Raw genomic sequence first — 14,553 nt, 5'->3', positions numbered from 1 at the left:
TACGGAAGCCCAAGAGAGACAGAAGCCCCCTCTCCGCTTTTGCTCTACTCCCTGCTCACGCGAGACTTGGGCAAGGCAGTGGGGCGGGAAGGGAGTCGGAGACGCACCAAACATGGCGGCGGCGGTGGCGGCGACGAAGACAGTGGCGGCTACGGCGACGGCAGCGGCGTTGAACAAGTCGGTGGGGATTACTCGGTGCAGTTGTCAGGTGGTAAGTCTCAGGCTGCCGGCTCGGAGGGCGGCGACACGGCCGAGCAGGACAGTTAAGGAGCGGTGGGAGATGAGAGCCGCGATCGCGGCTGATCCGCTGACCCCGCCCAGGTCTCAGCCCCGGCGGAGGGTCGGGCGTGGTCCATGGGTCGGTGGGGTCACGACCCGGGACCTTCCTACTCGCAGTGCAGAGGGTGCGGTGTCTGTGGCCCCGGAGTCCCGCGGGAGCGGCGCCTGCGGTTGCAGCGCCGCGGGCAGGGGCTTGAAGGCGCTGGGGTGGGGAGCTGCCTCTGGCTCTGACAGGTGGTCAAGCCCGGGGCTCTCCGAGGTTTGCGTCTTCGCCGGGTCCCAGGTTCTAGGAATCAGGCGAGGCGCAGGTCTCCTAGGTGTTCCGAACCCTGGTGAGGACGCCGCCCCGACGCCAGTCCCGGGTGACTTGCTGGGAAAAGGACTTTTAAAACCTGCGTCTTTTATCTAATGTTCCTGCCCAGATCCGTTTTTACTGCTTGTGCACTCTAGTTATGGGGAGATGTGAGATTTGGGGAGGACTTTGCAGCAAAAGAACTGTTCGGGTTCACGTAGGGTTTAAGTGTCTTTATAAACTGTCTGGAGTGAGAGTAGCCAAGCCGTGCACCTAGTAAGTGCTCGGTAACTATATTCTGAATTGCTTCTGAATTGAAGTTAAACCAGTTCCCACGGTCACTAAACACTGGCCCATTTAGTGTCAGAATCCAAAAGAAGTTGAAATATAAGCTTTTTAAACTGAGATCTGAAGAAATTCAGTTTAGAAGAAACAAAACTTGTTTAAGCCAGCTTTTAAAATGTCTGGACTAACAGCTATAAAATTCTAGTTTATTTGATTCAACAGCTGCAGATTAATATATTCTTGGGAATTCGTTAAAGCACATTGAGATGTTTGATATATTTTTGCCCCTAGGGCTCCAAAGTGTTTCCCAGAAAACCCTAAGTGTTTTGCTTTGCGATAAAGAGGAAAATAAAGGTGGGAATCCAAATGTGCCCTCACTGGGTGTGCGTGATGGGGTGTGTGTGTGTGTGTGTGTGTGTGTGTGTGTGTGTGTGTGAAGCTCTTTCCTACCAATGTTTCCCTTAGTGCAAGGGTCTCCAACCCCCCCCCCCCCCACCGGTACCCGCGGCCTGTTAGGAACCGGAGCAGGAGGTGACTGGCGGGTGAGAGCAAAGCTTTCTCTGTATTTGCAGCGGCTCCCCAGCGCTAGCATCAGTGCCTCAGCTCCACCTCAGATCATCAGGCATTAGATGCTCATAGGAGCGCTGGTCCCGGGTGCCAGAAAGATTGGGAAACAATGCCCCAGTGCATTTTTTCATACAATTGTAGGTGTTCTGCCTGACCCTTTAAGAAGTGTACTATATGAACAAATGAAATTAATAACTTAACCTTAGAAAGACATTCAAAATTTTGCCAAAAATGAAATCTTATGAAATTCACTGGTTGAAAATAACAACAGTTACACTAGTGCATGTTGTTCTTTGGTGATTCTTTGGAGCTTTTGTTGACGTGACTCTCGCTTTCTTCTTTGATTATTTGTTAGCTAAGTTTCCTGGTAATGGTAAAATTGGTACAAGTTATTTTATGAGCTTATTTAAACCTGTAGATGCTAATTAAATTTTTGTCAAAGGTTTTCATTTGTGGTGTGCTTTTCTTTGCAGACCTCTGTATGGCTTTTCAATTTTAGTTGAAATTCCCTCCATGGCCTTTTGGAGTCCCTTGATGTGTCTCCAGAGTAAATTTCAGTTACTCTACATTTCATCCATGTTGGAGTGGCAAGAAAAAGGAGGAACTGATTTGGGGTGAAAAGGTTAGATTGTTTAACTCCACTTTTGGATTTCTTCTAACTTGTACTTATGTTTTACTTTTATATTATGTTTTCTGATTTCTCAAAGCTTCATAATGCCCCTTTTTGCCTTCAAAGAATTTGTTTGACAGTTCTGTAGTCAGAGGAAATGTGATCTAATTCTCTTTGAAGGTCCATGTTATTCTCTGCTCAAACAAGCTTCGTCAGACGTCTCCATTGATATATGGCCTATGGCACAGTAAGCCTTTTAGTTACCATAATTATTTGACCCTAAAAGTAAATACACCATTTGAACCGCAATCACTTTATGTATATAGGCCTACCTGACCTCCCCATTAAGTTATTATATAAGTAGTTAGTTGCTGAGTATTCTACCTTATGAGTAATGACCCCTCTCAAAAATTCTGGGTGAAGAAAATAGATTCTACTATTTCCTAATCACGTTCTCAAAATTCTCCTATACCTTATAAAAAAGGTAGACTTTGGAAGGAAGGTGGATTAACGAGCCTCTTCTGGTTCTTATATTACCTCTATTTCATAGTTGTGGTTATCTTGTAAGTTGCATCATGATGCCTCTGTATTGTTAGCTGCAGGTTAAGAGATATTCTTTGTGTGCGTGTATATTGATCAACAACTTCCTGTTTATAATATGAGATTGAAGAAGAAAAATCAGAGCATTTCATACAAATAAATCCTTGAGCAGAAGCTGAAGAAAGGTCAGAATAGTTACCTGCTTAAAGGTAAAGAGGTTATCATGTTCTTTTAGAATATCAAAGCTTATTTCTCAAATACTTCTTTCCTTTGCTAGCACGAGTAGTCTCTGGTTGTTTTGTAAGAACCTTATTTTTGAGCCTTGAATGGATGATTTGGGAGAAGCTAGTGGCATAAAAAGAATTTATGTATATTTTAGCCAGTTCCTATATAGATGTGTAGCTCATACCCCATGGACACCACACGAGACCCAGTTTAATTTTAATCAGAGTACTCACAGGAAGGACTCATGTTTTACTGTATCATGAATAATAATTATAAAGTATGGGGAAAATTCTTCTTTGGTTGATAAAATTAGATGTCAGAGCAAGAGCAAGGAGGAAGAGGTTTGAGGTTTCAAACCATATCAATGTATTTAAAACACTAATTTAAGAATTGTTTTCTTCATGTTTACAACGTCTTCTTCAATTGCCATTCCTTGTTTTTAGTTTTGTTTTTTTTTTTAAGTCTGTCATACGTTATGATGGAAAAGCAGCACACAATTTATGGCAGAGAAGTCAGTGAAATTTATAATGTGACAGTGTGATAATAGCCAAGACTGTCAAAACGTGTCAGCCATCCTCTCTAATTAGGCTCATTTGTGTTCTTAAAAGTATCATTTTCTTCTGCTTGCTTACTGGCAGTCACCTGCATTTTTTTTCTACATTGTCACATGTTATACTGTAGCAGTGTTATACTTTCTAATGAGGCTTTGGTAAGATTTATCTTGCTTCTTGAAGCCCATCAAAGTACCTTCAGGTATTTTCCAGTGGAAACATACCAGTTTTCATAGGAACTTTTGGCAAGAAGTAATGCTACGTAACCATATAAATACCTGAATTCCTTTCTCAATTGTAACTTTTACAGTTAGAACAGAGACAAGTTATAGGGCCTTGCAGCTTTTACAATTTACAAAACAATTTCCCAGATCATCATCATCTTATTTTGACCTTATATTTCCCAATCCTCATTGTTTTTATTTCTTTTTCCCTTTTTTTATTGTGGGGGCCTCTATCTCTAGTACTATGTTGTACAGCAGTAGTAATAGCAAGCATTCTTGTCTTTTTCTCCATTAATTGATGTAGATTTTTGGGAGATGATCCTTTATTATCTTCTGTTTTCTTGCACCTAGTGTGGCTGTTGATATCCCAAGCTTGACTGTTTTTCCTATGTGGGTGGGCTACCTTTTCTCTCCACAAAGTTTTGTATAATTCTCTTTGTCTTTGAGGTTTTTAAATTTCACAGTAATGTGTCTAAATGTTATTTTATTATCATATATTCTATTTTACATATTCAGTCTGAAAGATTTTTAATTCTGGAAATTTCTTAATCATTTTTTTAAAGAAATATTTCTCTTATTTATTCTTCTCTTTCTGGAACTCATTCTACACCTCTGTCTGCTATATATTTCTTACCTTTACATGTGTATTTTAGAATTCCCCCACACCTGTGTGTTTTGAGTCTCTTTTTCCCCCCTTTGTTTTAATGAGATATGACCTTACACTGTTCTTGATCTTATTCTTAGTAATCTTTTTCATTGGAGCTGACTGGCTCACATTTTTTTTCTCTAATCAAAGGGCAAATTTGAAAGGACAGCTCATCAGTAGAATCAACTATAGTCACAAAACAAATAGTAGTACAATAATTAGGAAACAGAGAGAACCAGTTGAAACATGCAAAGAAAAAGCAACTGAAACAAACTTGTTCAGAAACCAACAATAATTCGTAAGGTTGAGAAAGTTAAGCCAGACAAAAGCAAGCGATTTAAAGAGGTAGCCTTCAGGAGTAATATAAGAGGTGAGTTTGGGAAATTACAAACTGGGATATCCAATTAATGGTACTGAGGTAGGCCATGTTTGTTTCATTGTAACTGAGGAACAGATACGTAAAGTGGTTACATAAGATGGTCACATAAGATGGTCGATTGATGAACTGATTTGAAAAAGGGAAAAAACATTGAATCTGAGACAGTGATGAGTTTCTTGATCCAGGGTCTGACCATGGATAGCCACTGTTGTCTGAGAACATACTAAATGCTACACGTGTTGCGAGGTACTTGTAAAACTTAAAACAGCACTGTAAGTTTTATCATCCCATTTTATAAAAGAAATTAAGCTGGGAGAAGCCACTGTTCAGATTCTTAAATCCAGTAAGTCTGAGCTAATGCCATCACATTCTGTTCATCCAGAGGATAGACTTCCGGTAGCCCCAACTCTAGAAAAACAATGAAAAGAAGTAGCAATAATAATAATACCTTTTAAAACCCCTGCGCAGCTTCTAAGAAGGGAGGAAAGGAACTATTCACAAATTTTGCATTAAGAAAAGTAAGAATTTGGTCACTTGCAGGTCCTTATTTGGCTGTGTTCAAGATAAAAAACAAATTAGATTCAAGAAGAGGGGAAGACAGAAATGCAAAGTCTGTCAACCTGGGGCCTTTACGGAGAGAAAGCGGGGGGAAAAGCAGGGGGCCTGTGCTCTTCCTTGGTCCCTAGGCTGTCACAGTGCAGCTGTGCAGCGCCCTAACACAGCGCGGCAGCGGTGACGGTGACGTCATTGGGGCTTGGTCTGTTTCCAGGAGATTTCTAGTTAAGTCAATTAAAATTGAAGTTTAGGGTCTTAAAAGGTTGGTCAATCAAGCTTTTGTTAATTGGAAACGTACCTTTATGGAGCGCTCTCATTTCACAACCTTTTGCCTTTGCATAAATTTTTTTTTTACCAGAAGAAAAGACTTTTTGCCTCATGGGTGCTAGACTTCCTAATTTTGTTCTTACTAGAAACATTTTTGGAGCTTTGCTTTGTGATTTGAGCCATAGAACTATGTGAGGACCAGGTTAGTTTGTGATTACAGTGTCTCCCGTGCCACTTCCCCTGAGTCAGCATCAGGGATTTTCTTGCTTTGCTCATTCTGCCCCCCATTCTCAGAGTGGGTGGGGTGATGGGTGGTGGTGATTTGGATTTCTAGGGCAGGGGTTGGGCAACCATGGCCTGTAGGCCAAACCAGACTCAGTGTTTATGTAAAGCTTCTTTGAAATACAGCCATACTCATTCGTTTACATACTATATACAGCTGCTTTTAGCTGCAATAAGTGTTAAGTGGTTTTGACAGACTGCACGACCTGCAAAGCTTGAAGTATTCACCGTTTAGCTTTTTATGGAAAGATTTGCCACCCCTTGTCCTAGATCACCTATTTCTAAAGTGCTGATTTATGTGACTACTGTGACTGAAGAGCCTTTGCTGTCCATAGGGTGGTCACTAGCCATATATATCTGTTTCAATTTAAGTTAATTAATTAAAATTTAAAACTCAGGTTATTGGTAGTAGCCACATTTCAAATGCTCAGTAGCTACATGCGGGTAGTAGCAGCTGTATTTGATAGAGACTGTAAACATGCACCATGTCCATCATCCAGAAAATTCTGACAGCCAGACTGTGCCACTTGGTTCTGTCCACTTTCTCCACTGATAATCCCTGCTCATGAGCCTGTTTCTTTCATCTGGATTTACATTCTTTTTTTTTTCTGTCTGTAATTTCTTTCAATCCTCTAAGACTTAAGTTTGAATCTCAGTTTATTTAAATATTAAATGTATTAATTTTTCACCATTTTGTATATGTTCCTAGCTCACCAGGAAGAATACACAATATTTAAAGGCAGGGACTGTTCTCCAATGCTTTGTATAATGCCTTGCACACAATAATCTTTGTCACTATTGTTTTAATACATACAGGATCTCCCTAAATAGTGTAAAATTATTTCAGTTTTTTTCCCCCTTAGGTATAACGAACTGCAAACTTAAAATAAAAAAAGGCAAAGATGGGGGAAAAGAAACCAGAGCCTTTGGACTTCGTGAAAGATTTCCAGGAATACCTGACTCAGCAGACCCATCACGTGAACATGATTTCCGGATCAGTTAGTGGGGACAAAGAAGCAGAGTCTCTTCAGGGAGGTAGACTCATCTTAATACTATTAAATAATTCACTTTTTATAAATACATTATTGTTTGTGTATAGTTATCCATACTGTGAAGACTGTTATTAACTAATGGGAACATCTCAGGTTTTTTCTTAAAAAGATACAAGGTCGTTTTTTTCTTTCTTTAAACATGTCAGATTTTTGCCGAGGGAGAATGAAGCTCCCCAAGAGCTTGGCATGGTCTGGAGCTGCTTCCTGGTCTTGTCGGAAGACTAGGGCTTCTGAATACCCTTCCCATCGTCCAGGTTCTGTTAGCTGGCAGTGGACACGGGGAACCCGTGGGGGTCAGGCCTCCGCTTCACTACATAAAAGATGCAGCCATTAGGAAATCTGGAGCAGGCCTGAGACGGAAGGCGGGTTTGCATTCCTTCCCTGTTAAAAGGGGACAGGCTGAGCATGCGCGCCCGTCGGTGGGGGAGGACTACTAGAGCAGGCAGAGCAGTGGTCCGCTGCAGACGCGCTGTCGCTGTTTTGCTTACCAAACACACTGGAATTTATTTGTGAGCCTAAGTGAGCGGCCTGCAAACTAGCCTGTGAGCCCCATCCGGACTGCTGTTTTTGTATGACCTGCAAGCTAAGAGTGGTTTCTACCTTTAAAAATGGTTGGGAAAAATCAAAAGAATAATGTCCTAATACGTGAAAATTATGAAACTCAAGGTTCAGTATCCATAACATTTTATCGAAACATGGCCATACTTAGTTTACATATTTTCCGTAGCTGTTTTTGTGCTACAATAGCAGAGTTGAGTAGTGATAGAAACCATATGGTCCCCAAAGCCTAAAGGATTTACCGTCTGACCCTTACAGGACGAGCTGGCCCGACCTAAATGGTCTCTGGCCTGGTAGTCTGCAGGCCAGCAGCAGAGGCCCAGGAGCTTGTTAGAAGCACTGTCAGGCCCCACCCTACATCTGCAGAATCAGTCTATATTTTAAAATGAGCTCTCCAACTGATTAGTGTATACATTAAATGCGGGTCGTCGCTGGCATGGGAAAGCAATGGAAGAGAGGGGGACAGTGAGCCTCGGCCCCCCCAACGCAGTGGCATCGTTGGATGTTAGCCTCGCATCAGACAGCGGAATCCTTATCTTCAGGTGGGGGTGGCTGACCGGTGCTGGCGGAAGGCCTCAAACTGTTCACAGCAGCAGTGCTGCATCCTGGGGTGGAGCAGAGGTGCTTGCCCCCGAAGCCGTGAGGGTGACACTCCAGTGTGCAGACCCCTGGACCGGGATGCAAGAAACCAGGGTCGTAGCCCCTCTGATGCTAGTTTTCCTGATTACGAGCACTTGCCCCTTTGGTTTATCTATACAGAGAAGTAGTTGGCTCAGATTAAAAGCAAAAAGCCAAACATATATCTTTTAGCTTTCAAATTCTTACAGTTCTGACATTCAGAGGATCAGATACAGTATTTTTCTTTATGTGCTTAATCAGAATTTTAAGATCCCAGATGCAACCCAGAGGCCAGGACACGTGTGTAGCTGAGAGGGACAGGGCGAAGCGCAGCGTCGATCACTTTAGGCTGAAGAAAGTGGAGTTCGGGTTTGGGGGAGATTTCCGTGACTTCCGATTGTATTCGTAGAAGTGTCTAGAGTCCTAACCGTGTATCTGCCATCACTGCTTCCTCTCCTGTCTCCTCACCGGTCGAATAAGGATAACTCCCCGTTCTTTTTTTTTTTTAAAGCATATTGAGGACGCATAAAGTTGTAAATAGTTTGAGATCCCCCTAAAAAAAGGTTCTCATAGGTAGAATAATGTTTTGTATAAAGCTAACCTCGGGTCGTAAAGTCTGTATTATTTTACAAATTTGACTTTCAAGCTAAGTAAACTGTCAATTTGTGAAAGATTTTCTGCCACTCAAGACAAGAAGGCTATATTGAGTTGATTCTGAGATGCGTAATTTCTGTTGCTGTCCTGTTTGTAGCTGGAACAGATGGTGATCAAAATGGACTCGATCACCCGTCTGTCGAAGTTTCCCTGGATGAAAGCTCAGGAATGTTAGTAGACGGGTTTGAAAGGACCTTCGATGGGAAGCTCAAGTGTCGGTATTGCAACTATGCCAGCAAAGGAACAGCCCGGCTTATTGAACACATTAGAATCCACACAGGTAATGGGGAAATGGCTGGAGAAGGCGTTTCTTTAGGGGCAGGAGACAGGCCAAGGAAGTTCTGATAGTTAAGAATGAAGGTCGATATAAAGTGTGAATAAACGGGGACGTTAATCCATTTTGACGAAGCAATAGCAGAACATGCGAACAGGAAGTGAGACCCTTGAGGAGCTTCCCCTGCCTTAGCCATCTTTCTCGATGCACATAGGGTCTCAGCACGTCTGCTTCTCAGGCTGGGCAGGTTAATGCGGAAGGCAGTACGAAGTGATGAAATGTTTCCATCTTGATCCTTACTGAGCACGTTTCGTTGGCAGACTGGGGAATGGGTTTCTCTACAGTTGCAGACTCCACTGCAAGTCCGCACACCTCACACGTCACCTCAGCCATCCCTTCTGCTGCGAACGCCTCCTAACTACACCTGGTCCTGGCCTCACACCAGTCAGGTGTCCCTCCTGTGTGCGCCGCAGTGGCTTCCCACGCTGTGTACAGGGGTTGTCAGTGCCACGTGTGCCTCCGCAGCCTAACAGAGCATCTGACACATAGTAGGTGCTCAGTACTTAACTGTCAAATGAGTGACCGCACATCTCACATTCCAGATGTTTATTTGACATTTTTGGCCATCTCAAATTAACAGCACTGACATTGTCCTCTATGGCAGCTGAAGAGGAGGAAGGTAGAGGTGAAGCCGCAGTTCTGCATGACGCATGCTTTGACTAGCAAGCCCATTTCAATTTTGAGCTTTCTATTTGATAATAGGACTTCTTAAAAAAGGTATTTTGCATTTTCCTGAGGAAGGGGTATGTGTGCGCATGTGCAAACATGAATAAAGGTTTGTGCACCGATATGTACGTGAAAGTATAACTGGGGCATACTTCTGATAAGGTCATTACTGTGTAGGAAATATTATTGTCAGTTGTGTTATTCTTCCCTCAAATGTTAGTTGAAGCCATAACAATGTTTACACTATATTGACTAATAGGATATATCCGTATTTCAGACTGTTGCTGATGAGGTCTAAGCAATATTCATTTGCAGGTTTCTTTACAAATTTTAATAATCTTTTTTGTCAATGTGAATTTCTGAAAAGGACTCTTTTTGATCCATTTCAAATCTAATGAATGGACAAGATGAATCTTTTTGTAAATGAGCTACTCTTGCAGTTTCTCTCCCATTTTGCTTTTTAAACAGGTGAGAAACCTCACAGATGTCACTTATGTCCATTTGCATCTGCTTATGAGCGTCATCTGGAAGCCCACATGCGTTCCCACACGGGAGAGAAACCATACAAATGTGAATTGTGTTCCTTCCGCTGCAGTGATCGAAGTAACCTGTCCCATCATCGAAGGCGCAAGCATAAAATGGTACCGATTAAAGGTACTAGGTCTTCCTTAGGCAGCAAGAAAATGTGGGGCGTTTTACAGAAGAAAACGAGCAATCTGGGCTATAGCAGAAGAGCACTCATCAACTTAAGTCCACCTTCTATGGTGGTTCAGAAGCCAGACTACCTTAACGATTTCACCCACGAAATCCCGAACATCCAGACCGACTCCTACGAAAGTATGGCAAAAACCGCATCGACTGGTGGCGGCCTTCCAAGAGACCCCCAAGAACTGCTGGTTGATAACCCTTTAAATCAGCTCTCCACTCTGGCAGGACAGTTGTCCAGTTTGCCACCCGAAAACCAAAACCCCGCATCCCCGGACGTAGTGCCGTGCGCTGACGAGAAGCCGTTCATGCTGCAGCAGCCCCCCGCCCAGGCCGCGGTGTCCGCCGCGCCGGCCAGTGTCCCTCACGGCTCCTCCCCCACCAGCCCCGAACCTCGGCCGGCCCACAGTCAGAGGAACTACAGCCCCGTGGCGGGGCCGAGCAGCGAACCCAGTGCCCACACGAGTACGCCCAGCATAGGAAACAGCCAGCCAAGCACCCCGGCTCCGCCCCTGCCGGTCCAGGACCCGCAGCTCCTGCACCACTGCCAGCACTGTGACATGTACTTTGCCGACAACATCCTTTACACCATCCACATGGGATGCCATGGGTATGAAAATCCTTTTCAGTGTAACATATGTGGATGCAAGTGTAAAAACAAGTATGATTTTGCCTGTCATTTCGCAAGAGGGCAGCATAACCAACACTGATGGGAAACAATCGTGGGTGCTTCACGTGGTTTTTTGCCTTTTTGTGTTTTATAGTTTCGTTTATGGTTTTTTTTTTTGGGGGGGGGGGTGTCCATCCCCAATAAGATGTCTGCTTATTTAAAGTTTATACATTATATTTATGAAAAACAAATTTGACAATGGAAACAAAATCTTTTCCTTTTTTTCTCATAAAGTTCTGGTCAGGGTCACTTAGGTATTAGAATAGTCGGACACATTGGTGTCTCTTTTCCTTTCAGTTAGGCATTTGAGAATTGAAGTGCAATCTTAATCTTACAGGTATTCCTTTCGATTTCCCACATTTATAGTCCATAAAAACTTCAGAGCTTATCGATACTCTTGATGTCTCAATATGTACACTGCAGCTAGATTTTATTTCTGCCATATCTCAAAATAAATTATTTTCTCTTACAAAATCTGTTACAATTTATTTCATTGTTGAGTAGAGGAATTGCCTTTAAAACTGATCTCAATTGAAATACTACTTCGTTCATATAGTTTAAGTTGAATTAATAAAGTTGAATTGATAATAAAGCTATTTCAGTGTAAGTCAACCTTACTCTTTTTCTATAAAGGGCACTGTAAAACAGTTCATTGTTTTGAAATTAAAGTTATAAAAACGAGATAAAAGTTCTGAAAAAGAAATGAACTTAAAGCTTTCCATTACATGGAACTTAATATTTAAAATACCTGTTACTCAATTTCTAGTTTAAACACATCAATTTTCCATCAGATTCTTTTCTAGATTGTTTTAAAAACCACAGGTAATACATAAGAACATGAGAAATATCAGAGGATTATCTATGAAGATGCCTTTTGTTCCCTTTTGAAACTTTCATTTAAATCCTTCATGCTGATGTCATTAATGTCAGGTGAGGTTGATAACTATACTAAGAATCTGTTATTCCTCCTATTCCTTTGATGACCAAAGAGGTACAGTGGAAGTCATCCATCTTATCCTAGGAAGTGCAGTCCTTAGGGGAAAAAAAAAAATCCTGAAATTTTCTTTTCCTGCCTTATATCCATTTATTGTCCATAATTTCCCCCCAAAGGTGGGTATAAAAACATATAGAAAATGTGATGGCAAAGTAATATTTAAACTGAGAACATATATCCAAAAGGAATTCTGGTCTCCTCTTCAGAATTGGCCATTTAAAATATTTGGTGTGAATTCATGTTGTAAAGCGTATTTGCAATTTTATCGGTCTTTCCTGTACAGTGACAAAACTATACGGAAACTGTGATTAATAGGAAAGGATACAAAAATGTGAAAATAGATATAAAGTGCATTTAAGCATGATATTTAATTTATTTACAAAAATAAGACTTGCTAAATCTAGAGTAATTTTGAATAGGAGACTATTGTTTATGTATTGTGTCATAACTAGGTTACTCTGAAGAGAGCTTGGTCAAACAATAAAATATATTATTACTAACTGTTGGTTTCTGTGTACTTTGCAAAAATTTTCATTTTAATTTGGTTCAAAGCTTGACAGTGTTACTAATTGGCTTCATAAAGAAAATATCCTAACTATTAAGCATTTATTAACCAAAAAAGGCCACTACTCTTATAAATAAAGAAAAGGGGAAATATAGTGTATGTCCACATAAACCCTTAAGTGCCAAGTTCCTGGATCTTCTGCCCTCCCAAATGCTGGAAAGCCATTAAAATGAGCTCTTGTGGTTTAAGATCCGATCTAAACTAATCTCAATTGCATTGTTCAAAGCAGCAGCATCTCAGAGTCTCTCCAAACCACCATTCCTCTCTTCCTTGTCAGACCTGAGGCTTGTGCATCTAAAATTCCACAGTCCTGTTTTGCTCTGTTGCTTAAATTGCTCACTGCTCAGATAGGTTTCAGTGCAGCCATTTCCAGATGTGTAACTAACTTGGCTGCAGTATTTATTTATTGCCAGAAACAGGCTGCTGTCATTTGTAAGCTTTTGTGATTACCTTTTCCCTCTCACTTCTGTTTTATTCTTCAAATAAAAGCAATACCCAAAATAGAAAATGAAAAATTTCATTCAATAAAGAGGAAGAATTCTTAAAACCAGTATATCTATTCTGGGCCAAATAGTGACAAATAAATAACCTTTTTTCCTGACAACTAAAGAAAAATTTTGAAGGTGCATTTTAATTTAAACATAGAAAAAATTTTTTTCATAATTACAAACTAGAATGAATGATTCTCATTTTCCTATGACTTAAAGAGCACAGTTGGTATTCCAAAGGTGTCGATGCTTGAAAGCTACAATGCTAAATGCACTAAAGGTTTGGAAGCAAATCTAAGAAACTTTTTTAGTATTGTATTTTTTAGGAGATTTAGGATTTTATTTAAATTTTCAGTGAGTTAAATTCTGTATTTGGAAAGATGTTAGTATCCTTCATTAAGTACTAAATGCATTTGTCTCATTTTATTTTTAATCAACTATTTTATAGAATGAGTTGTTGGGAAAAGTTTAACATGCACTACTTATAGTACTTTGCTGTTAACAGGCAATGTTCTGAAACTAAATTTATTTTTGTTCAGTGAACATAAGTTTAGATTTTTAAAGTTGGTAGATGATTTATCTCCACTAATATTTTTTTAAGAAACTGTGAAGAGATTAATAGGGAATAATTTTATTTCAGATTTTACTAATATAGTATATAGCTACAACTTCTTGAAATTCAAGTAAAAGCTAGACTTTTACTTTGAAAAAATTCCATTGGATATTTTCCAGTGCTATTTCATTTTAGAAATGTGTTTGCCATTCATCTGCAGAATTGTTTAACAAAGGGAATATTACTAAAGAAATGTTCAGAGAGAAACCTCATTTTAAGTTCTACAAAAATATTTATCAAATGGATGTATTATTTTTTAAAAATTCCCTGCTAAGGACTTTTACATTATATAGTCTTAGAGGGTATGTGATTTCTAGAACTTGTTTTTGTCAATATGTACTTTGATGTAAAGAACATATTTTGTATGCAAAACGTAAAGCTCGAGTATGGTTGCGAAACACTATATTGTTTAGGAGTTCTAGGGAGCAGTTTAATGCTGAAATAACCATACCTAGTATGTAGTTCACTTTGTGAAAGCTTTGCTTTTGTAATATATAAATAAAAATATAACACTTTCTAATGATCTCGAATTTTCTTTTTGAAGACTAGGATCCAATTAGCTTTTTGGTTCTTTTCCAGCAAGTAAAATATTAAAAAAACAAACAAACAAAACTTATGGCTACATGAGTTTGAATTTGTAGAATGCCTTGCCCATGAGAAAATCTGTCACATAAGTGACAAAAAAAACTGCTCCGTACACCTGCGTTTTGTCTCCTTTCATGTATCTGCTTTATTTAAGAACCATGCATCCTGGCTCCTGCCCCTCCCAGCCCTGCCCTAAGTGTTTGGCACATTAAAGATGAAGGCTAATTGTGACACTTGATTATCTGTGTCACATCTGACAAGTGACAGACTGAAGTAATTTGTTATGACAAATAGATTTTTTATGACGACTGATTTTTATTAAATATAAGTCTGGCAATTCACACCTTGG

At 40.4% G+C, this 14,553-nt stretch overlaps 1 protein-coding gene across 4 annotated transcripts; it reads left to right on the top strand.

The window, feature by feature from the left end:
- Positions 1-89: 89 nt before the first annotated feature.
- On the top strand, positions 90-14,142 carry IKZF5 (IKAROS family zinc finger 5). 4 transcript variants are annotated; one of them, XM_016155245.2, is made up of 5 exons: positions 90-211; positions 1,897-2,045; positions 6,566-6,737; positions 8,682-8,864; positions 10,053-14,142. In XM_016155245.2, the coding sequence occupies exons 3-5, from the start codon at positions 6,605-6,607 to the stop codon at positions 10,997-10,999; spliced, it is 1,263 nt and encodes a 420-aa protein (XP_016010731.1). In that variant the 5' UTR covers positions 90-211; positions 1,897-2,045; positions 6,566-6,604; the 3' UTR covers positions 11,000-14,142. The 4 variants fall into 4 exon arrangements, with proteins under 4 accessions (XP_016010731.1, XP_016010752.1, XP_016010764.1 ...); XM_016155266.2 differs by having other exon boundaries at positions 6,550-6,737; XM_016155278.2 differs by lacking the exon at positions 1,897-2,045 and having other exon boundaries at positions 97-211.
- The last annotated feature ends 411 nt before the right edge of the window (positions 14,143-14,553 follow it).

The sequence above is a fragment of the Rousettus aegyptiacus genome, unplaced genomic scaffold (assembly GCF_014176215.1).
Source record: "Rousettus aegyptiacus isolate mRouAeg1 unplaced genomic scaffold, mRouAeg1.p scaffold_m13_p_6, whole genome shotgun sequence".
NCBI classification, from domain to species: domain Eukaryota; kingdom Metazoa; phylum Chordata; class Mammalia; order Chiroptera; family Pteropodidae; genus Rousettus; species Rousettus aegyptiacus.
Note: the sequence above shows the minus strand (reverse complement) of the source record. Positions and strands in the feature narration are given on the sequence as shown.